This window comes from Ranitomeya imitator, chromosome 9 (assembly GCF_032444005.1).
Source record: "Ranitomeya imitator isolate aRanImi1 chromosome 9, aRanImi1.pri, whole genome shotgun sequence".
NCBI classification, from domain to species: Eukaryota; Metazoa; Chordata; class Amphibia; order Anura; family Dendrobatidae; genus Ranitomeya; species Ranitomeya imitator.
Window position 1 is genome coordinate 41,132,556 of NC_091290.1, and position 24,691 is coordinate 41,157,246.

Here is a 24,691-nt window from a genome sequence, read left to right on the forward strand (position 1 = left end):
GAAAAGAAACTTGTCTAAGTTTAGCTGCTAGCCCAGAGAAAGGGTATTGCAAGAGATATAGACGACTCAGCGTAGTCCTAGAAGAGCAGCTACAAAGTCGACCAAAAAGAGCAGGACGACCATGCATCTATGATGCAAGAAGTACACGACAACCGACATGACCCTTGCGACCACACTGGTGTGGTAGCCAGGCCGAAGAACAAGGTCGTGACTGGAAAATGCTGTTCGCAAATGGAACGGAAGAAATTTACTTTCACTGGGGATAGAACCCATGTTTCCCACTCAATAGTCAAAGACCTTAACCACTCAGCCATCAGCTGACCTTGAAGAGATTGTTGTAGTGGGGAGAAATAGGCATGTGAGGGTAAGACTCCCGAATGACTAAGGATGCCGGCAAAGTCCACCTCTTTCTGATGAAGTAATGGCTGAGCGGAGAAACTCCATCAGAAAAAGGGGAGAACCTTGACAAAGGTTGTTAGAAGTTTGAAGTCCAGGAATGGTGACACTTTACATTCCCTCCATTTTTGGAACCAAGATCCCTAGATCTAGACTATCCTGGACAATGCTTCCACTGTTGGTTGGGTCTGTAGAGGAGATACGATCCCTGCTAGTCTCCCACTCAGAAAATTAGATTGGCCAGCTATACTGTTGAAAACAAAGTAGCTAAGGTCTCTGACCAGGAGACCATTGGTCAAGCCACCCATGTGGTGGCTAAGGAAGGGAAAAGCGCTGAACCCGAAACCACAAGACGGAACGAGCTAGGTTTGCTATCCGACCGTCTGTGGTAATTTAAAAAATGATACATCGGGCAGGAATACCAGTAGGTATACCACAAGAAATACAACCCGGATAGACTGCCAAGAGACAGAATACGGGACTGCGACCAGCAGGTCTCTAGCCATCGACGTGCAGAGTAGAAAAAAAGGAACCCTCAATCCACCGTCCTCTTAACAGGGGCGTGGAGAGGAATCGACCGCTTTCTTGCATCATCCGCTAAATAGTGATGATACAAAGGGAGGGGTGCTTGGACGCCAAAAATGTGTGCCTCCGTACATCCTCAGAGTAGAAGTCCCCGAGTGGACAGGGCAGATGTCTGGCAATAGGCCTAAATGCAGAAGAGGATACACGGAGGCGACAATCCATATGCTCGTCTGTTGAAGGTGTGGGCGGAAATCGGAGCCCCTTAAAGGACCAGTTACCATAAAAATCCGACCCGGTATGGCATCCAGCTTAGAGGCTTCTGTCCAGTGCATCGCCCGTCCCACTGTTGATGATATAAAGAGAGAGAGAGAGTCCCTCTTTCTCAGAAGCTCTGGCAAATCAAGGCAATATCCGATCCATATTTCGCATTGTTCTCAACCAAACATGGGGGAGAGATCAGGAAAAGAAAACTTCCGTTTTGTAGAACCTGTACGTTATTCAAGGATACTTGCGGCCCCTGCTAGCCGGCGACTCCTAATGTAGAAGAGGGAGCATGTTGAGTGCTCCAGAGTTCAGTTAGGGAGACCAGTTTAGGATTGCTGATGTGCTCTTAGGGCCAGTCAATACTGGTCATGCGCCTTTAGGACCAGGGAATACTGGTCCTGTGCCTTTAAGAGGAGGACAAACTGTTCATGTGCGTCATGTGCCATCAAGAATCAAGGCCTGCAGGTCATGTGCCTTTAAGAAACAGGACGTACCTGACATGCACCTTTAAGTCCAAGACATACTGGTCATGAGCCCTTAAAACCAGGGCCTACTGGACATTTGCGTTTAAGACCAGGGTATACTGGACATGTGCCTTTAAGACCAGGGCATACTGGTCATGTGCCTTTAAGACCAGGGCATACTGGTCATGTGTTTATAAGACCAGAGCATACTGGACATGTGCCCTTAAGTCCAGGGTATAATGGTCACGTGTCTCTAAGACCAGGGCATACTGGTCGAGTACCTTTAAAAGCAGGAGAGTAGAAGTCCCCTTGTACTGGTCACCTTTAAAAACCACGGCATGCTGGACAAACGCCTTAAGACCAGGGCATACTGGTCATGTGCCTTTAAGACCAGAGCATACTGGTCATGAGCGTACTGGTCATGGGAGATTAAGACCAGGGCATACTGGTCACTAGCGTTTAAGACCGAAGAGTACTGGTCACGTGCCTTTAAGACCAGGACATACAGGTCATGAGTCATTAAGACCAGGAAATACTGGTAACGTGTTTTGAAGGCCAGGGCATACTAGTCACGTGCCTTTAAGACCAGGGCATGCTGGTCACGTGCCCTTAAGGCCAGGGCATACTTGTCATGTGTGGACGTGTGCCTTTAAGACGGGAATGCTGGTCATGCTCCTTTAAGACCAGGAATGCTGGACAAGACCGGGGCATCTTTCAAAAGGAATGCTGGACAAGACCGGGGCATCTTTTAAAAGGATAATGCCAGAGATGGAATCCCAGGAGGGGAACTAGGTACTCTGGGAGGAGCTGGGATAGGCGCAGCGAAGGCTCCTGAGCTCAATTGATTAAGCACTATGAGAAAGGTGACCGGCTCTGCTGGTAATGTGCCCCTTTTACACTAGGGAACTCTTAAGACCAGGGAATCTGGTGAAGGGTTTATGAGAAAAACCATGGAAAAAAACTGGGGATGCACCTATAAGCCCAGCGACTACTGGGCATGAGACAAGCCCAGCGGCTACTGGGCATGAGACTTAAAGACCAGGGGACCTGAGCCCCAGAGAATGCGGGTCCCAAGTATTTAAAACCGTGATGTTAGTCCCTTTATGCTGCTGGACGTGCGGATTTGCGGGGGAAGGGAGCGATTCACCTTACCGGGTTTCTGAGTCCCCCGAGGAATAGCGCTGACTTCAGCGCTGAAAACCGCCGGCAGCAGCCCCTTCCAGAAGAACTAGGGGCCGGAAACTCCGCAGCCCCTTCCTGGGGTCAGGGAGAAGATGGCCGCCGAGATCTTGTCCTGCCCGAGAAGCGCCAGAATAGGGGGGCGGAGCCGCTAGAGGGAAGCCGGCGGGGGGCGGGGCTTCCCGGAATGCGGCCTAAACAGGGCCGAAGCCGGGGACTAAATTTATAGAGTCGGCCGGCGCGCACCCGCGGACTGAAGGGAAAGGGACCGCGAAGCTCTGTGGGGACCCTGCCGCTATGGAGCCCACCTATGACCGCCAAAAAAGTCAATTATTAACGTGCACGGGGTAGTACAGGTACGAGCTGTGCCCGGGAAGATAGGACGGTGTAGGGTTGGGGAGCCTCCATCCACCATACCTGCAGAAGAGGGGTGGAGAGGAACCGTCTGCCTCCTTCCATCATCCGCTTTTTCAGTGGTGATGCAGTGGGGGCTGCTCGGACGACACGTTGGAGGGTGCCTCTGTACAGCCGAGGGTAAAACCTGGTGGACAGGGCTGAATGTCCGGCAATAGGCCTGGCTGCAGAGGAGGATACTGAAGGTGAAACTCCAGTGCTCGTCTGATAAGGGAGGGGGGAGATCGGTGCCCATGAAGAGGCCCGTCGCCCCTAAAATCAGCTCAGGCAGTGGCTTCCCACGTCGCAGGAGAGGATACGGAGAGGTGAAACTCCCGTGCTCGCCTGTTGTTGGTTCGGGGGAGATCGGAACATGAAAGAATCCGTCGCCCCCTTCGTCCGTTGTAAAAGGTAAAAAGGTAAAAAGGAAAAAAAAAAAAAAAGGTAAAAAGGTAAAATCTTTGGGTCTGAATAGCAGACCCGTCCGTGTGCCTCCTACGGACACTAAGCAAGAACTGGTTAGCTGGGGGCCAGCAGGAGGGTGTATACTGCAGGGGAGGAGCTAACTTTCTGTGTGTTACTTAGTGTCAGCCTCCTGGTGGCAGCAGCATACACCCATGGTCTGTGTCCCCCAATGAGGCGAAGGAGAAATCAATAGTTATATGAAAAAAATCTTAGTATGTTTAACAGGATTATTTATGTAAATAATAAGTAATTTTCTTTAACCATTTTTTCTATAGACACATATAAAAGGAGAAGTATTTGGTAGATGACCTATTCTTAGGAAGGCTAAGACTTAGCCTATCTGTCAATCTGATTGTGGCCCGATTCTAACGCATCGGGTATTCTAGAATATGCATGTCCCCGTAGTATATGGACAATGATGATTCCAGAATTCGCGGCAGACTGTGCCCGTCGCTGATTGGTCGAGGCAACCTTTATGACATCATCGTCGCCATGGCAACCATTATGACATCTACGTCGATACTGTGCCCGTCGCTGAATCAGAAACGTGAGATGTCTACGTCCTTTATGACATCATCGTCGCTGTGCCCGTTGCTGATTGGTCGAGGCCTGGTGGCCTCGACCAATCAGACGCGGGATTTCTACGTCCTTTATGACATCATCGTCGCTGTGCTCGTTGCTGATTGGTCGAGGCCTGGCGGCCTCGACCAATCAGAGACGCGGGATTTCTACGTCGATGCTGTACCGGTCTCTGATTGGTCGAGGCCTAGCGGCCTCGACCAATCAGAGAGCCGGGATTTCCAGGACAGACAGACAGACAGACAGACAGACGGAAAAACCCTTAGACAATTATATATATAGATACATACATACATACAGTATTACAGAAACAGACAGGATCTGTAATGCAACTACTATGCACACCCTTCTGCTATAAGGCTATATATGCACATAGAGTCTTTTTACTGAGTTTTCAGAGCAAAAATAGAGCGGAACTCAGGTTTTTGAGGAGTTTTGAACTTGGAGGAGGATTTTGAGAGTTTCCGTTCAGTTCCTGCTCGATAAACTATTAGAAAATCTGATTTGACTTGAAGATGTACCCGCAATTATATACCGCCTACAAGTAACAAACTCACCTAGTCTGAATGCCGACTTGCACATGCGAAAAGTGTCATGCTGGTGAATAGGTGCAGACTGGGTCTCAGAAGGAAACAGAGAGTCGACGATGGGGGCATCAAACACAGACATAGGTTCCCACATCAACAGATCATTACATAACCTGGTGGGAAAAAAAGGAACCAAATGTAGTAAGGCATGACCAAGTAATTTATCAGACAGGGTAAGTAAGTAAATGAGCAAGTACAATACCTGTTGTATAAGTTTTCATACATTTCCTTGCTGGGAAGAAATATGTGAACTCTGGGCAGAGTGACCTCTAGTCTATATTGGGAGGATCTGAGGGTCACTTGCTGAAAATCTGCCATCTCTTCGGGGTCTGCTGGAATAACCATCTGTGGTCATAAAAGAAAACGTTAGCCAAATATGATAAGTGCTATAAAATAAAGAAAAAAGTGAACATTGCAGGAGCGTAACTTGGTGCGAACCTCTTCAGTTTCAAACATTGTCCTCTTGGATGAGAACGGGGATGGCTCAGGCTGCTTTAATTCACAAGGACTTTCCACAGATGGAAGATCTGGGTCTTCAACTTTGTCCTGACACAGATCCCATGGGGAGACTTTGTTTTCAGGAAGGACGGTCACTAAAATACTAAAAAAAAAGAAAAAGTGAGGAGGATCTATCGGTCAAAAGAAAAACAGAGTGCCTGGAAATATAAATAAAAGACTTTTCGCAAATATATGTCATTAGCAAATCACTAGATTTCTCTCAATATTAGGTGCGTTAAGACGGTTTGTAAGTGTGGTGTCAGGCCGCCGTCACACATGCGAGTTTTACGGACGTAAGAGCGCAGAATCTACGTCCGTAAAACTCGCAAAAAATACGGCACAATTATTCTCTATGCCCCTGCTCCTACTTGCCGTATTTTACTGATCAGTATTATACGGCTTTCTACGGCCGTACAAAATCGCAGCATGCTGCGTTTGTCACCGTACTGCGCAAGAAATACGCCAATGAAAGTCTATGGAAGCGTGAAAAATACGGATTACACACGGACAAGCAGTGTGACTTGCGAGAAATACGCAGCGCTGTTAGAGAGAAAAGCCGGTAATTCAGTGCGGTGTACAGTAAAATCACACTGACAGCTTACAGTAGAATAGGTAGAATAAATGTGTACACATAGAATAGGTATATATATATATATATATATGTCAGTGAGACACATATATGTATATATATTAATATTTATTCCAGCGCTAGACAGCTTGAAAGCCGGTAATTCAATTACCGGCTTTTTCCTTCTCCTTCCTAAAACCCGACATGATTTGAGACATGGTTTACATACAGTAAACCATGTCTTCTCTCCATTTTTTTTGCAGATTCCACACTACTAATGTCAGTAGTGTGTATCTGCAAAATTTGGCCGTTCTAGCTCTTAAAATAAAGGGTTAAATGGCGGAAAAAATTGGCGTGGGCTCCCGCCAGGGAGCTTTCTAGGTAATTTCCCACGATCTATGAACAGCCAGCAGAGGGCGCCTCACCGCAAATAAAGCTAAATATAGATCATTGATCTATTTTTAGCCTCATTCCCTGGGGTTTTGCAGAGAGGAGCAGCCTGCATTAGCACAGCTCCTTGCTGCAAAATGTTTTAACCCCTTCAGAAGGATTTACATCGTTGGACGTTACAGATCTGCGGAGGGTAAGTATATTGTTGGTTTATTATGTTTTTTTACTCACAGAACGAGGGTCTTCAGTGACTGGATTGGGCGTTGAATAAAATACTGCAACACCCATTGTTTTTATTTCATTAAAATAATTTTAAATAATGTGTTTGTGTTTTATTTAACCCTTCACTACAATTGGATTAATAATGGATAGGTGTCATAATTGACGCCTCTCCATTATTAATTAGGCTTAATGTCACCTTACAATAGCAAGGTGGCATTAACCCTTCATTACCCCATATCCCACCGCTACACGGGAATGGGAAGAGAGTGGCCAAGTGCCAGAATAGGCGCATCTTCCAGATGTGCCTTTTCTGGGGTGGCTGGGGGCAGATATTTTTAGCCAGGGGGGGGCCAATAACCGTGGACCCTCTCCAGGCTATTAATATCTGCCCTCAGTCACTGGCTTTACTACTCTGGCGGAGAAAATTGCGCGGGAGCCCACGCCAATTTTTTCCGCCATTTAACCCTTTATTTTAAGAGCTAGAACGGCCAAATTTTGCAGATACACACTACTGACATTAGTAGTGTGGAATCTGCAAAAAAAATGGAGAGAAGACATGGTTTACTGTATGTAAACCATGTCTCAAATCATGTCGGGTTTTAGGAAGGAGAAAGAAAAAGCCGGTAATTGAATTACCGGCTTTCAAGCTGTATAGCGCTGGAATAAATATTAATATATATACATATATGTGTCTCATTGACATATATATATATATATACCTATTCTATGTGTACACATTTATTCTACCTATTCTACTGTAAGCTGTCAGTGTGATTTTACTGTACACCGCACTGAATTACCGGCTTTTCTCTCTAATATATGTGTCTACTGACATATATATATATATATATATATATATATATAGACAGTATATATATATTTTCTTTTCTTTTTGGGACACATGGATCACTTCTATAGCGGTATGTTGGTTTTGCTAGCCTGCGAGAAAACCACGCAGTACGGATGCCATACGGATTACATACGGAGGATGCCATGCGCAAAAAACGCTGACACACCCTGCCTACGGAGGAGCTACGGACCACTTTTTTCGGGACTTTTCAGCGTATTACGGCCGTATTATACGGACCGTATTGTTTTACGCTGTGTGTGACGCCGGCCTCAGTGTTAAAAAGGACCGAATGTCAATGGGAAAAGGTTTCAGCATGCACTATTTTCTTCTGTATTTTGGATGAGACTCACCTATTGAAGACTATGGGTGCACAAAAAAAAATGGATCCCATATTGATCATACATGTTGCATTTATTTTTTTAAGGATAAATTGCAATTATTAACATAGGAAAATGTATTTGATGTTGTATATTTTATTAACTGTTGATACCATACGGATACCAGTCATACTGTCCTTACAGTGATGCAATTTTTCCTTTCACTTTACTAAAGCGAGAGCGAAACCTGGGGAGAATCACTTCTCCGGGAGGTATGGGATTCAGTACAGCATCTGAAGATCCCAGATAATAGAACAGGAGTATACAGCGGAATGTAAACAGTTAACCTGCAAAAGGAGGGCATTGTTGTCTGAAATGAGAACTCTGCAAAGGAAGGAATAAGCTGCCTATATAGGGTTAATCTGAGCCTCTCAATACATATTGTGCACAGACAGAGCCACGCTGAGGAGAAGGCCATGACAGTATTTACCACAGCTGCTGTTTCTATCCAACTGATGCTACATAATACACAGGAATCCATCTTACATATCTCTTATATAACTACATGCAGGGCCGTATTTGCCACTAGGCACGTGAGGGCACGTGCCTAGGGCGGGGACAATGCAGGGGGCGGCACCTGAGCAAGGTTTTTTTTTTTTTTTTTTTAATTTAAAGCTGGGTCACCTCCCGAACGACCCCGCCCCAACTGGCCATCCCACCCTCCCTCCCGCCGCCCACCCGCCCTCCTTGAAGACAATACTCACCCTGCTGCTCCAGCGATGCCTGGTCTCGGCGTCTGGAGCTCGTCCTTAATGAGCGGTGACGTGGTACCGCTAATTAATGTCATGAATATGCGCATATTCATGACCTTAATGAGCAGAGCGGTATCACCTGACCGCTCACGCAGGAAGAAGGTGCAGCGTGCCGGGAGTCGGGACAGCCAGAGGGACGTCGCGGCCGCGCGGTGAGGAGCAGGTGAGTATGAGGGATGGGGGGACAGGGGAGGGGGGAAGAAGGAGGACGGTAAGCCGCGCCATTCAAGATGGGGGGTGGAGGAATATGAGCCATGCATACAGGTGTGGGGGTGGAGGAATATGAGCCATGCACACGGGGGGGGAGGAATATGAGCCATGCATACGCATACAGGGGGGGGTGGAATGTGAGCCATGCATACAGGGGGAGGGGGGGTGGAATGTGAGCCATGCATACGGGGGGGAGTGGAATATGAGCCATGCATACGGGGGGGTGGAATATGAGCCATGCATACAGGTGGGGGTGGAATATGAGCCATGCATACAGGGGGGGGGGTGGAATATGAGCCATGCATACAGGTGTGGGGGTGGAGGAATATGAGCCATGCACACGGGGGTGGGGGGGTGGAGGAATATGAGCCATGCATACAGGGGGGGGGGTGGAATGTGAGCCATGCATACAGGGGGGGGGGGGGGGTGGAATGTGAGCCATGCATACGGGGGGGAGTGGAATATGAGCCATGCATACGGGGGGTGGAATATGAGCCATGCATACGGGGGGGTGGGGGGTGGAATATGAGCCATGCATACGGGGGGGGGGGGGGTGGAATATGAGCCATGCATACGGGGGGGGGGGTGGAATATGAGCCATGCATACGGGGGGGGTGGAATGTGAGCCATTCATACAGGGGGGTGGGGAATATGAGCCATGCATACAGGGGGGTGGGGAATATGAGCCATGCATACAAGAGGGGGGGGTCATTATACAGTATGGAGAACTGTGTGTGGCCATAATACAGTATTGAGCATCATGTGTGGCCATTATACAGTATGGAGCATCATGTGGCCGTTATACAGGATGGAGCATCATGTGTGGCCATTATACAGTATGGAGCATTGTGTGGCCATTATACAGTATTGAGCATCATGTGGAGCCATTATACAGTATGGAGCATTGTGTGGCCATTATACAGGATGGAGCATCATGTGTGGCCATTATACAGTATGGAGCATCATGTGTGGCCGTTATACAGGATGGAGCATTGTGTGGCCATTATACAGTATGGAGCATCTTGTGCGGCCATTATACAGTATGGAGCAGTGTGTGGCCATTATACAGTATGGAGCATCATGTGTGGCCATTATACAGTATGGAGCATCATGAGTGGCCGTTATACAGGATGGAGCATCATGTGTGGCCGTTATACAGTATGGAGCATCATGTGCTGCCAATATACAGTATAGAGCATCATGTGCGGTCATTATACAGTATTGAGCATCATGTGTGGTCATTATACTGTATGGAGAACTGTGTGTGGCCATTATACAGTATGGAGCATCACGTGCGGCCATTATACAGTATGGAGCATTGTGTGGCCATTATACAGGATGGAGCATCATGTCTGGCCGTTATACAGGATGGAGCATCATGTGTGGCCGTTATACAGGATGGAGCATCATGTGTGGCCAATGGCCATTATACAGTATTGAGCATCATGTGTGGCCATTATACAGTATGGAGCACTGTGTGGCCATTATACAGGATGGAGCATCATGTGTGGCCGTTATACAGGATGGAGCATCATGTGTGGCCGTTATGCAGGATGGAGCATCATGTGTGGCCGTTATACAGGATGGAGCATCATGTGTGGCCAATGGCCATTATACAGTATTGAGCATCATGTGTGGCCATTATACAGTATGGAGCACTGTGTGGCCATTATACAGGATGGAGCATCATGTGTGGCCGTTATACAGGATGGAGCATCATGTGTGGCCGTTATACAGGATGGAGCATCATGTGTGGCCAATGGCCATTATACAGTATTGAGCATCATGTGTGGCCATTATACAGAATGGAGCACTGTGTGGCCATAATTTTTTTGTTTATAATTATTGTATATAAAACAGTGTGATCAGCAGTGCTAAATGGCTGTGGTTGGGACGTGGATATGGGTGTGACTAGTTGTGAAATGGGTGTGGTCAGAGGTGTGGCCTAAAATTTGCCGCAGCGCACGCCGCAAACTTCATAACTCCTTCCCTTTTTCAAAAGTTGGGAGGTATGGTACCGCATTTGCCAGATCATGGCAAGTGCCGCAAATCCCATAGGGAATGAATGAGGTTGAACGCAGTTTTGCCGTAAGTGATCCGGTACGCGGCAGATGCAGAAAAACTGCCGATCTGATGCAAAAGGCAACTGCCGATAGTGTCTTACTCACCAAAGTGGGAGGCAGCACTAAAAGTGCCTAGGGCAGCAGAAACTCTAAATACGGCCCTGACTACATGCAGCATAAGGGATGGAAATACCTTTGGTGCAACATGTGCGGCCGCAGGGTGACCCAAGTGGTAAGGGGTGCATTTCCACCACCAAAGCAGGTGCAATTTTGCATTTTTAGGAGCTCTTGGGCTGCAAAGAGCCCATATATTGTTCTTGCACAGGGGCCCTTTTCTGTCTGTTTCCGATAATGTGCCGAATGAACACAACTGCACACATCTCCCGTTTGATTCCATGTTGAACACTCTTCTGAATCACCCCTTAGACAGTGATCTCTCACACAGCTGTCAAAATAGTGAGACAGCAGGGAACCTGTCTTGAGCTGACTTCAGGCTCTCTTTCTTAAAGGGCCAGAGATATTAATTAAAAATTTTATTTTCATCATTATATATATTTGAGAAAATAGGGATTTTTGTGTACTCACCGTAAAATCCTATTCTCCGAGCCACTCATTGGGGGACACATAGGACCGTGGGTGTATGCTGCTGCCACTAGGAGGCTGACACTAAATAAATACAAAAAGAGTTAACTCCTCCTCTGCAGTATACACCGCCCTCTGGCTCCTGATAAAACCAGTTTAGTGACCAAGCAGAAGGAGATTAACAAAAATTTTAACCGTAGGTACAACATGTCAAAACTATAACGCTCAACATAGGCAACAAGCCAAAGAAGGGTGGGTGCTGTGTCCCCCAATGAGTGGCTCGGAGAAAAGGATTTAACGGTGAGTACACAAAAATCCCTATTTCTCTATCGCCACATTGGGGGACACAGGACCGTAGGATGTCCCAAAGCAGTCCCTGGGTGGGAAATAACAACATAACAGTGTAAACTCATGGCACCTGCTGTCCAAAGGTGCGCAACCGCTGCCTGCAGAATACATCTACCCAGGCTTGCATCTGCCTGAGTATGGACATTATTAATGCTTTGAGAAAGTTTGCAGGCTAGACCGGGTAACAGCTTTGCAAACTTGCTCTGCAGACGCTTGATTCCGAATGGCCCATGAAGCCCCCACCGACCGAGTGGAGTGTGCCCTGATACCTGCTGGGATAGGCTTGCCTCGGACGCGATAAGCCTCTTGAATAGTTGACCGACTCCATCTGGCAATTGTCGACTTAGAAGCGGCCAGACCCTTCCAGTGTGCTGCCGGGAGCACGAACAGAGCTTCCGTCTGTCGAAAAGGTGCCGTCCTGGACACGTACTTCCTGAGAGCTCTTACAAGATCCAGGGAGCCAAGAGCCTTCTCCGCATCGGAACAGGACAAAACGACGGAAGTACGATATCCTCATTGAGGTGGAAGGAAGACACCACCTTTGGAAGAAAGGTAGGGGACAGTCTGAGGACCACCTTGTCTCGGTGGAATGTAAAGAACGGGGTCCGACAGGAAAGGGCAGCCAACTCCAAGACTCATCTGATCGACGTAACAGCGACAAGAAAACCCCACCTTCCATGAAAGGAGAGATGTCCTGCAACAGCTCAAAGGGAGATTCCTGCAGGACACCTAGGACCAGATTAAGGTCCCAAGCTTCTAGAGGTGCTCTATAGGGAGGCACCATGTGGGAGACTCCCTGAAAGAACGTTCTCACCTGAGGTTTTGAAGCAATTTTTCACTGGAAGAGGACTGACAAGGCCGAGACCTGCCCTTTAAGAGAACTCGGCAATAGCCCCAAGTCCAGACGGGATTGAAGGAATTCCAGGATGGTAGGGATCTTGAAAACCAACAGAGGGCGACCTCTACTTCTACACCATTCAAATAAAGTCTGTTGTGAATTCTGTGGCAGAGCTCCCTCCTGTGGTCACAAGTGGTACTTCGGCTGATTCTCTCTGTAAGCTTCCGTTGGTGGAGGGAAGTGGTACTGCGGCTTCTGAGTTTCCTCCCTCAGGTGATGTGGTGAGGTCGTTAGGTGCTGCTCTACTTAACTCCACCTAGTGCTTTGATCCTGGCTTCCTGTCAATGTTCCAGTATTGGACTTGTTTTCCTCCTGGATCGTTCCTGTGGCCTGCTGCTCTGCATAGCTATGTTTTCCTTTGCTATTTTGTTTGCTTTTCTTCTGTCCAGCTTATCTATTTGTTTGCTGGAAGCTCTGGGACGCAGAAGGTGTACCTCCGTGCCGTTAGTTCGGTACGGAGGGTCTTTTTGCCCCCTTTGCGTGGTTTTTAGGGTTTTGTGTTGACCGCAAAGTTACCTTTCCTATCCTCGCTCTGTTCAGAAAGTCGGGCCTCACTTTGCTAAATCTATTTAATCTCTACGTTTGTCTTTTCATCTTACTCACAGTCATTATATGTGTGGGGCTGCCTTTTCCTTTGGGGTATTTCTCTGAGGCAAGGTAGGCTTATTTTCTTCTTCAGGCTAGCTAGTTTCTCAGGCTGTGCCGAGTTGCATAGGTAGCGTTAGGCGCAGTCCACGGCTGCCTCTAGTGTTGTTGGATAGGATTAGGGATTGCGGTCAACAGAGTTCCCACGTCTCAGAGCTCGTTCTATGTTTTTGGATTATTGTCAGATCACTGTATGTGCTCTGACCTCTATGTTCACTGTGGTACTGAATTGCCTAATTCTAACAGTACAGGAAGCCCAAAGTACTAATGATTCTCAATAGAGGGAAAAAAGATGTTCTGAGACCATTTTTTTTTCTCTGCACTGTGTTTTGCCTTTTTTTTCCCCTAGACATTTGGGTGGTTCAGGACACAAGTGTAGCAATGGACATTAGAAGTCTGTCTTCATGTGTGGATCAGCTCTCGGCAAGAGTACAAAAGATTCAAGACACTATTGATCAGAAATCTATGTTAGAACCAAGAATTCCTATTCCTGATTTGTTTTTTGGTGATAGAACTAAGTTTCTGAGTTTCAAAAATAATTGTAAACTATTTCTGGCCTTGAAACCTCGCTCCTCTGGTTTTGATCATTATTTCTTTTTTGCGTGGCGACCCTCAGGACTGGGCATTTTCTCTTGCGCCAGGAGATCCTGCATTAAGTAATATCGATGCGTTTTTCCTGGCGCTCGGATTGCTGTACGATGAGCCTAATTCTGTGGATCAGGCAGAAAAAAATTTGCTGGCTCTTTGTCAGGGTCAGGATGAGATAGAGTTATATTGTCAGAAATTTAGAAAGTGGTCCGTGCTCACTCAATGGAATGAATCTGCGCTGGCAGCTATGTTCAGAAAGGGTCTCTCTGAAGCCCTTAAGGATGTCATGGTGGGATTTCCTATGCCTGCTGGTTTGAATGAGTCTATGTCTTTGGCCATTCAGATTGGTCGACGCTTGCGTGAGCGTAAATCTGTGCACCATTTGGCGGTATTATCTGAGCTTAAACCTGAGCCTATGCAGTGCGATAGGACTTTGACCAGAGTTGAACGGCAAGAACACAGACGTCTGAATGGGCTGTGTTTCTACTGTGGTGATTCCACTCATGCTATCTCTGATTGTCCTAAGCGCACTAAGCGGTTCGCTAGGTTTGCCACCATTGGTACAGTACAGTCAAAATTTCTTCTGTCCGTTACCTTGATCTGCTCTTTGTCATCGTATTCTGTCATGGCATTTGTGGATTCGGGCGCTGCCCTGAATTTGATGGACTTGGAGTATGCTAAGCATTGTGGGTTTTTCTTGGAGCCCTTGCAGTGTCCTATTCCATTGAGAGGAATTGATGCTACGCCTTTGGCCAAGAATAAGCCTCAGTACTGGACCCAGCTGACCATGTGCATGGCTCCTGCACATCAGGAGGTTATTCGCCTTCTGGTGTTGCATAATCTGCATGATGTGGTCGTGTTGGGGTTGCCATGGCTACAAGCCATGGAACTGGATGCACAGGTAGTTTTTTCTTCTATCCTTCCAGTAGACGGGCATGGCACCAGGAGATGGAACAGGATCCTTGATGCAAACAACTGGCTAAGACGATGGTGCAGACAACAAGGATTCGGATTCCTGGACCACAGTGTGAATTACTGGTACGATGGACTCCTCGCCAGAGACGGACTACACCTCAACAAACCTGGGAAACACACATTCGCCAGAAGACTCGCTACACTCATCAGGAGGGCGTTAAACTAGAAGAAGAGGGGACGGGAAGAAAAACATTAGACTTGAACAAAGAAGACCCAGGAAAACATACTCAGATGGGAGGTAAGAACATTTCTAAAACAATCCACAGCGAGGAGATTGGAACAAAACAAAATCCTCTAAACTGCATGCTCGCAAACGCCAGAAGCCTGACAAACAAGATGGAAGAACTAGAAGCAGAAATATCTACAGGTAACTTTGACATAGTGGGAATAACCGAGACATGGTTAGATGAAAGCTATGACTGGGCAGTTAACTTACAGGGTTACAGTCTGTTTAGAAAGGATCGTAAAAATCGGAGAGGAGGAGGGGTTTGTCTCTATGTAAAGTCTTGTCTAAAGTCCACTTTAAGGGAGGATATTAGCGAAGGAAATGAGGATGTCGAGTCCATATGGGTCGAAATTCATGGAGGGAAAAATGGAACAAAATTCTCATTGGGGTCTGTTACAAACCCCCAAATATAACAGAAACCATGGAGAGTCTACTTCTAAAGCAGATAGATGAAGCTGCAACCCATAATGAGGTCCTGGTTATGGGGGACTTTAACTACCCGGATATTAACTGGGAAACAGAAACCTGTGAAACCCATAAAGGCAACAGGTTTCTGCTAATAACCAAGAAACATTATCTTTCACAATTGGTGCAGAATCCAACCAGAGGAGCAGCACTTTTAGACCTAATACTATCTAATAGACCTGACAGAATAACAAATCTGCTGGTGGTTGGGCATCTAGGAAATAGCGACCACAATATTGTGCAGTTTCACCTGTCTTTCACTAGGGGGACTTGTCAGGGAGTCACAAAAACACTGAACTTTAGGAAGGCAAAGTTTGACCAGCTTAGAGATGCCCTTAATCTGGTAGACTGGGACAATATCCTCAGAAATAGGAATACAGATAATAAATGGGAAATGTTTAAGAACATCCTAAATAGGCAGTGTAAGCGGTTTATACCTTGTGGGAATAAAAGGACTAGAAATAGGAAAAACCCAATGTGGCTAAACAAAGAAGTAAGACAGGCAATTAACAGTAAAAAGAAAGCATTTGCACTACTAAAGCAGGATGGCACCATTGAAGCTCTAAAAAACTATAGGGAGAAAAATACTGTATCTAAAAAACTAATTAAAGCTGCCAAAAAGGAAACAGAGAAGCACATTGCTAAGGAGAGTAAAACTAATCCCAAACTGTTCTTCAACTATATCAATAGTAAAAGAATAAAAACTGAAAATGTAGGCCCCTTAAAAAATAGTGAGGAAAGAATGGTTGTAGATGACGAGGAAAAAGCTAACATATTAAACACCTTCTTCTCCACGGTATTCACGGTGGAAAATGAAATGCTAGGTGAAATCCCAAGAAACAATGAAAACCCTATATTAAGGGTCACAAATCTAACCCAAGAAGAGGTGCGAAACCGGCTAAATAAGATTAAAATAGATAAATCTCCGGGTCCGGATGGCATACACCCACGAGTACTAAGAGAACTAAGTAATGTAATAGATAAACCATTATTTCTTATTTTTAGGGACTCTATAGCGACAGGGTCTGTTCCGCAGGACTGGCGCATAGCAAATGTGGTGCCAATATTCAAAAAGGGCTCTAAAAGTGAACCTGGAAATTATAGGCCAGTAAGTCTAACCTCTATTGTTGGTAAAATATTTGAAGGGTTTCTGAGGGATGTTATTCTGGATTATCTCAATGAGAATAACTGTTTAACTCCATATCAGCATGGGTTTATGAGAAATCGCTCCTGTCAAACCAATCTAATCAGTTTTTATGAAGAGGTAAGCTATAGGCTGGACCACGGTGAGTCATTGGACGTGGTATATCTCGATTTTTCCAAAGCGTTTGATACCGTGCCGCACAAGAGGTTGGTACACAAAATGAGAATGCTTGGTCTGGGGGAAAATGTGTGTAAATGGGTTAGTAACTGGCTTAGTGATAGAAAGCAGAGGGTGGTTATAAATGGTATAGTCTCTAACTGGGTCGCTGTGACCAGTGGGGTACCGCAGGGGTCAGTATTGGGACCTGTTCTCTTCAACATATTCATTAATGATCTGGTAGAAGGTTTACACAGTAAAATATCGATATTTGCAGATGATACAAAACGATGTAAAGCAGTTAATACAAGAGAAGATAGTATTCTGCTACAGATGGATCTGGATAAGTTGGAAACTTGGGCTGAAAGGTGGCAGATGAGGTTTAACAATGATAAATGTAAGGTTATACACATGGGAAGAAGGAATCAATATCACCATTACACACTGAATGGGAAACCACTGGGTAAATCTGACAGGGAGAAGGACTTGGGGATCCTAGTTAATGATAAACTTACCTGGAGCAGCCGGTGCCAGGCAGCAGCTGCCAAGGCAAACAGGATCATGGGGTGCATTAAAAGAGGTCTGGATACACATGATGAGAGCATTATACTGCCTCTGTACAAATCCCTAGTTAGACCGCACATGGAGTACTGTGTCCAGTTTTGGGCAACGGTGCTCAGGAAGGATATAATGGAACTAGAGAGAGTACAAAGGAGGGCAACAAAATTAATAAAGGGGATGGGAGAACTACAATACCCAGATAGATTAGCGAAATTAGGATTATTTAGTCTAGAAAAAAGACGACTGAGGGGCGATCTAATAGCCATGTATTAGTATACAGTGGGGCAAAAAAGTATTTAGTCAGTCAGTCAGCAATAGTGCAAGTTCCACCACTTAAAAAGATGAGAGGCGTCTGTAATTTACATCATAGGTAGACCTCAACTATGTGAGACAAACTGAGAAAAAAAAATCCAGAATATCACATTGTCTGTTTTTTTATCATTTTATTTGCATTTTATGGTGGAAAATAAGTATTTTGTCAGAAACAAACAATCAAGATTTCTGGCTCTCACAGACCTGTAACTTCTTCTTTAAGAGTCTCCTCTTTCCTCCACTCATTACCTGTAGTAATGGCACCTGTTTAAACTTGTTATCAGTATAAAAAGACACCTGTGCACACCCTCAAACAGTCTGACTCCAAACTCCACTATGGTGAAGACCAAAGAGCTGTCAAAGGACACCAGAAACAAAATTGTAGCCCTGCACCAGGCTGGGAAGACTGAATCTGCAATAGCCAACCAGCTTGGAGTGAAGAAATCAACAGTGGGAGCAATAATTAGAAAATGGAAGACATACAAGACCACTGATAATCTCCCTCGATCTGAGGCTCCACGCAAAATCCCAGCCTGTGGGGTCAGAATGATCACAAGAACGGTGAGCAAAAATCCCAGAACCACGCGGGGGGACCAAGTGAATGAACTGCAGAGAGCTGGGACCAATGTAACAAGGCCTACCATAAGTAGCACACTACGCCACCATGGATTCAGATCCTGCAGTGCCAGACGTGTCCCACTGCTTAAGCCAGTACATGTCCGGGCCCGTCTGAAGTTTGCTAGAGAGCATTTGGATGATCCAGAGGAGTGTTGGGAGAATGTCCTATGGTCTGATGAAACCAAACTGGAACTGTTTGGTAGAAACACAACTTGTCGTGTTTGGAGGAAAAAGAATACTGAGTTGCATCCATCAAACACCATACCTACTGTAAAGCATGGTGGTGGAAACATCATGCTTTGGGGCTGTTTCTCTGCAAAGGGGCCAGGACGACTGATCCGGGTACATGAAAGAATGAATGGGGCCATGTATCGTGAGATTTTGAGTGCAAACCTCCTTCCATCAGCAAGGGCATTGAAGATGAAACGTGGCTGGGTCTTTCAACATGACAATGATCCAAAGCACACCGCCAGGGCAACGAAGGAGTGGCTTCGTAAGAAGCATTTCAAGGTCCTGGAGTGGCCTAGCCAGTCTCCAGATCTCAACCCTATAGAAAACCTTTGGAGGGAGTTGAAAGTCCGTGTTGCCAAGCGAAAAGCCAAAAACATCACTGCTCTAGAGGAGATCTGCATGGAGCCATGTATCGTGAGATTTTGAGTGCAAACCTCCTTCCATCAGCAAGGGCACTGAAGATGAAACGTGGCTGGGTCCTTCAACATGGCAATGATCCAAAGCACACTGCCAGGGCAACGAAGGAGTGGCTTCGTAAGAAGCATTTCAAGGTCCTGGAGTGGCCTAGCCAGTCTCCAGATCTCAACCCTATAGAAAACCTTTGGAGGGAGTTGAAAGTCTGTGTTGCCAAGCGAAAAGCCAAAAACATCACTGCTCTAGAGGAGATCTGCATGGAGCAATGGGCCAACATACCAACAACAGTGTGTGGCAACCTTGTGAAGACTTACAGAAAACATTTGACCTCTGTCATTGCCAACAAAGGATATATTACAAAGTATTGAGATGAAATTTTGTTTCTGACCAAATACTTATTTTCCACCATAATATGCAAATAAAATGATAAAAAAACAGACAATGTGATTTTCTGGATTTTTTTTTCTCAGTTTGTCTCCCATAGTTGAGGTCTACCTATGATGTAAATTACAGACGCCTCTCATCTTTTTAAGTGGTGGAACTTGCACTATTGCTGACTGACTAAATACTTTTTTGCCCCACTGTATAAGGGGACAATACAAATATGTCGCTGAGGATCTGTTTATACCAAGGAAGGTGACGGGCACAAGGGGGCATTCTTTGCGTCTGGAGGAGAGAAGGTTTTTCCACCAACATAGAAGAGGATTCTTTACTGCTAGGGCAGTGAGAATCTGGAATTGCTTGCCTGAGGAGGTGGTGATGGCGAACTCAGTCGAGGGGTTCAAGAGAGGCCTGGATGTCTTCCTGGAGCAGAACAATATTGTATCATACAATTATTAGGTTCTGTAGAAGGACGTAGATCTGGGGATTTATTATGATGGAATATAGGCTGAACTGGATGGACAAATGTCTTTTTTCGGCCTTACTAACTATGTTACTATGTTACAAGTCCATAATCCAGTATTAGATTGGAAATCCATGTCGGTGTCCAGCTGGGGTTGTCAGAGGGTACATGGTGATGTTCCATTTCTGTCAATTTCGTCATCCACCCCTTCTGAGGTTCCAGAGTTCTTGTCTGATTACCGGGATGTATTTGATGAGCCCAAGTCCGATGCCCTACCTCCGCATAGGGATTGTGATTGTGCTATCAATTTGATTCCTGGTAGTAAGTTCCCAAAAGGCCAATTGTTTAATTTATCTGTGCCTGAGCACGCTGCTATGCGCAGTTATGTGAAGGAGTCCCTGGAGAAGGGGCATATTCGCCCGTCATCGTCGCCATTAGGAGCAAGGTTATTTTTTGTAGCCAAGAAGGATGGTTCGCTGAGACCTTGTATAGATTACCACCTTCTAAATAAGATCACGGTTAAATTTCAGCACCCCTTGCCGTTGTTATCTGATTTGTTTGCTCGGATTAAGGGGGCTAGTTGGTTCACTAAGATAGATCTTCGTGGTGCGTATAATCTTGTGCGAATTAAGCGAGGCGATGAATGGAAAACTGCATTTAATACGCCCCGAGGGTCATTTTGAGTATCTAGTAATGCCATTCGGACTTGCCAATGCTCCATCAGTGTTTCAGCCCTTTATGCATGACATCTTCCGAGAGTACCTGGATAAATTCCTGATTGTGTACTTGGATGACATTTTGATCTTCTCGGATGATTGGGAGTCTCATGTGAAGCAGGTCAGAACGGTTTTTCAGGTCCTGCGTGCTAATTCTTTGTTTGTGAAGGGATCAAAGTGTCTCTTTGGTGTGCAGAAGGTTTCATTTTTGGGGTTCATCTTTTCCCCTTCTACTATCGAGATGGATCCTGTTAAGGTCCAAGCCATCCATGATTGGACTCAGCCGACATCTCTGAAAAGTCTGCAAAAGTTCCTGGGCTTTGCTAATTGTTATCGTCGCTTCATCTGCAATTTTTCTAGTATTGCTAAACCATTGACCGATTTGACCAAGAAGGGTGCTGATGTGGTCAATTGGTCTTCTGCTGCTGTGGAAGCTTTTCAAGAGTTGAAGCGTCGTTTTTCTTCTGCCCCTGTGTTGTGTCAACCAGATGTTTCGCTTCCGTTCCAGGTCGAGGTTGATGCTTCTGAGATTGGAGCAGGGGCTGTTTTGTCGCAGAGAGGTTCTGATTGCTCAGTGATGAAACCGTGCGCCTTCTTTTCCAGGAAGTTTTCGCCTGCTGAGCGAAATTATGATGTGGGCAACCGAGAGTTGCTGGCCATGAAGTGGGCATTCGAGGAGTGGCGTCATTGGCTTGAAGGAGCTAAGCATCGCGTGGTGGTCTTGACTGATCATAAGAACTTGACTTATCTCGAGTCCGCCAAGTGGTTGAATCCTAGACAAGCTCGTTGGTCGTTGTTTTTTGCCCGTTTTGACTTTGTGATTTCATACCTTTCGGGCTCTAAAAATGTGAAGGCGGATGCTCTTTCTAGGAGTTTTGTGCCCGACTCTCCGGGTGTATCTGAGCCGGCGGGTATCCTCAAAGAGGGAGTAATTGTGTCTGCCATCTCCCCTGAATTGCGGCGAGTGCTGCAAAAATTTCAGGCTAATAAACCTGATCGTTGTCCAGCGGAGAAACTGTTTGTCCCTGATAGGTGGACGAATAAAGTTATCTCTGAGGTTCATTGTTCGGTCTTGGCTGGTCATCCTGGAATCTTTGGTACCAGAGAGTTAGTGGCTAGATCCTTTTGGTGGCCATCTCTGTCGCGGGATGTGCGTACTTTTGTGCAGTCCTGTGGGATTTGTGCTCGGGCTAAGCCCTGCTGTTCTCGTGCCAGTGGGTTGCTTTTGCCCTTGCCAGTCCCGAAGAGGCCTTGGACACATATCTCTATGGATTTTAATTCAGATCTTCCCGTTTCTCAAAAGATGTTAGTCATTTGGGTGGTCTGTGATCGCTTTTCTAAGATGGTCCATTTGGTACCCTTGTCTAAGTTGCCTTCCTCCTCTGATTTGGTGCCATTGTTCTTCCAGAATGTGGTTCGTTTGCATGGCATTCCAGAGAATATCGTTTCTGACAGAGGTTACCAGTTTGTTTCGAGGTTTTGGCGAGCTTTTTGTGGTAGGATGGGCATTGACTTGTCTTTTTCCTCGGCTTTCCATCCTCAGACTAATGGCCAGACCGAACGAACCAATCAGACCTTGGAAACATATCTGAGATGTTTTGTTTCTGCTGATCAGGATGACTGGGTGTCCTTTTTGCCTTTGGCTGAGTTCGCCCTTAATAATCGGGCTAGCTCGGCTACCTTGGTTTCGCCATTTTTCTGCAACTCTGGGTTCCATCCTCGTTTCTCGTCAGGACAGGTTGAGTCTTCGGACTGTCCTGGTGTGGATACTGTGGTGGACAGGTTGCAGCAGATTTGGACTCAGGTAGTGGACAATTTGACCTTGTCCCAGGAGAAGGCTCAACGTTTTGCTAATCGCAGACGCTGTGTGGGTCCCCGACTTCGTGTTGGGGATCTGGTTTGGTTATCTTCTCGTCATATTCCTATGAAGGTTTCCTCTCCTAAGTTTAAACCTCGTTTCATTGGTCTGTATAGGATTTCTGAGGTTCATAATCCTGTGTCTTTTCGTCTGACCCTTCCAGATTCTTTTTCCATACATAACGTATTCCATAGGTCATTGTTGCGGAGATACGTGGCACCTATGGTTCCTTCTGTTGACCCTCCTGCCCCGGTTTTGGTGGAGGGGGAGTTGGAGTATATTGTGGAGAAGATTTTGGATTCTCGTGTTTCAAGACGGAAACTCCAGTATCTGGTTAAGTGGAAGGGTTATGCTCAGGAAGATAATTCCTGGGTCTTTGCCTCTGATGTCCATGCTCCTGATCTTGTTCGTGCCTTTCATGTGGCTCATCCTGGTCGGCCTGGGGGCTCTGGTGAGGGTTCGGTGACCCCTCCTCAAGGGGGGGGTACTGTTGTGAATTCTGTGGCAGAGCTCCCTCCTGTGGTCACAAGTGGTACTTCGGCTGATTCTCTCTGTAAGCTTCCGTTGGTGGAGGGAAGTGGTACTGCGGCTTCTGAGTTTCCTCCCTCAGGTGATGTGGTGAGGTCGTTAGGTGCTGCTCTACTTAACTCCACCTAGTGCTTTGATCCTGGCTTCCTGTCAATGTTCCAGTATTGGACTTGTTTTCCTCCTGGATCGTTCCTGTGGCCTGCTGCTCTGAATAGCTATGTTTTCCTTTGCTATTTTGTTTGCTTTTCTTCTGTCCAGCTTATCTATTTGTTTGCTGGAAGCTCTGGGACGCAGAGGGTGTACCTCCGTGCCGTTAGTTCGGTACGGAGGGTCTTTTTGCCCCCTTTGCGTGGTTTTTAGGGTTTTGTGTTGACCGCAAAGTTACCTTTCCTATCCTCGCACTGTTCAGAAAGTCGGGCCTCACTTTGCTAAATCTATTTCATCTCTACGTTTGTCTTTTCATCTTACTCACAGTCATTATATGTGGGGGGCTGCCTTTTCCTTTGGGGTATTTCTCTGAGGCAAGGTAGGCTTATTTTCTTCTTCAGGCTAGCTAGTTTCTCAGGCTGTGCCGAGTTGCATAGGTAGCGTTAGGCGCAATCCACGGCTGCCTCTAGTGTTGTTGGATAGGATTAGGGATTGCGGTCAACAGAGTTCCCACGTCTCAGAGCTCGTTCTATGTTTTTGGATTATTGTCAGATCACTGTATGTGCTCTGACCTCTATGTTCACTGTGGTACTGAATTGCCTAATTCTAACAAAAGTCTTCCAGGTCCGATGATAGATGCGCAATGACACCGACTTTCGGGCATTGATCAAGGTGGAAACTACTTCGCGGGAAAAACCTGCTCGAGTCAGAACCCAGGATTCAACTGCCAAGCCGTCAAACACAGGGCCCCTGAGTTCTGGTGGTAGATCGGACCCTGACAAAGCAGATCCGGACGATCTGATAGTCTCCAAGGAACATCTGCGATGAGCTGGACCAGCTCTGCGTACCATGTCCGGCGAGGCCAATCTGGAGCGATGAGAATCACCGACACGCCCTCTGCCCTGATGACTCTCGGAAGCAAGGGCAGGGGAGGAAACAGATAAGGCGAAACTGACTCCAAGGAAGGACCAGCGCTTCCACTCCGAGTGCTCTCGGGTCCCGAGACCGGGCTACAAACTGAGGTACCTTGGCATTGAACCAGGAAGTCATCAAGTCTATGTCCGGAGTACCCCAATGAAGGCAGATCTGTTGGAAAACATCCTGATGGAGAGACCACTCCCTGAGGCAAGACCTTCACGGCTGAGGAAGTCCGCGGCCCAATTTTCCACTCCTGGAATGTGAACGGCCGATATGACCGAGTGGTTGTTTTCGGCTCAGCGAAGGATGTGCTCGACCTCGTGCATTGCAGTTCTGCTGCGGGTGTCCCACTGATGATTTATATAAGCCACAGCTGTGGCATTGTCCGACTGGATACAGATGGGGCGGCCTGCTAGGAGATGATGGAACCGCCTCAGGGACAGCAAAATCACACGGATCTCCATGATATTGATTGGAAGGCGAGACCCTGTGCAGTGTGATGACGAAAACCGCTCCCCAGCTGAGTAGGCTGGCATCGGCAGTGACGACCAGCCAATGGACTGGGAGGAAGGACCTCCCTTGGAGAAGAGAGGTTCGGAGCATCCACCATTGGAGTGCCTGCTTGACCTGAGGGGTCAGAGGACACGGTCGGTCGAGGGAAAAAGGACTACCGTCCCAGGCGTCCAGCAGTGCGTGCTGAAGGGGACGAAGGTGCAGTTGCGCATACGGAATTGC

At 46.6% G+C, this 24,691-nt stretch overlaps 1 protein-coding gene across 1 annotated transcript in view; it reads right to left on the reverse strand.

Moving 5' to 3' along the window:
- ATG2A (autophagy related 2A) overlaps positions 1 to 24,691 on the reverse strand; it is a 173,575-nt gene that overhangs the window by 69,393 nt on the left and 79,491 nt on the right. The window contains exons 17-19 of the mRNA XM_069738813.1: positions 5,291 to 5,453; positions 5,055 to 5,197; positions 4,823 to 4,965 (exon numbers count right to left, since the gene is read on the reverse strand). Coding sequence (XP_069594914.1) covers positions 4,823 to 4,965; positions 5,055 to 5,197; positions 5,291 to 5,453 — 449 coding nt within the window. The remainder of the gene's footprint in view (positions 1 to 4,822; positions 4,966 to 5,054; positions 5,198 to 5,290; positions 5,454 to 24,691) is intronic.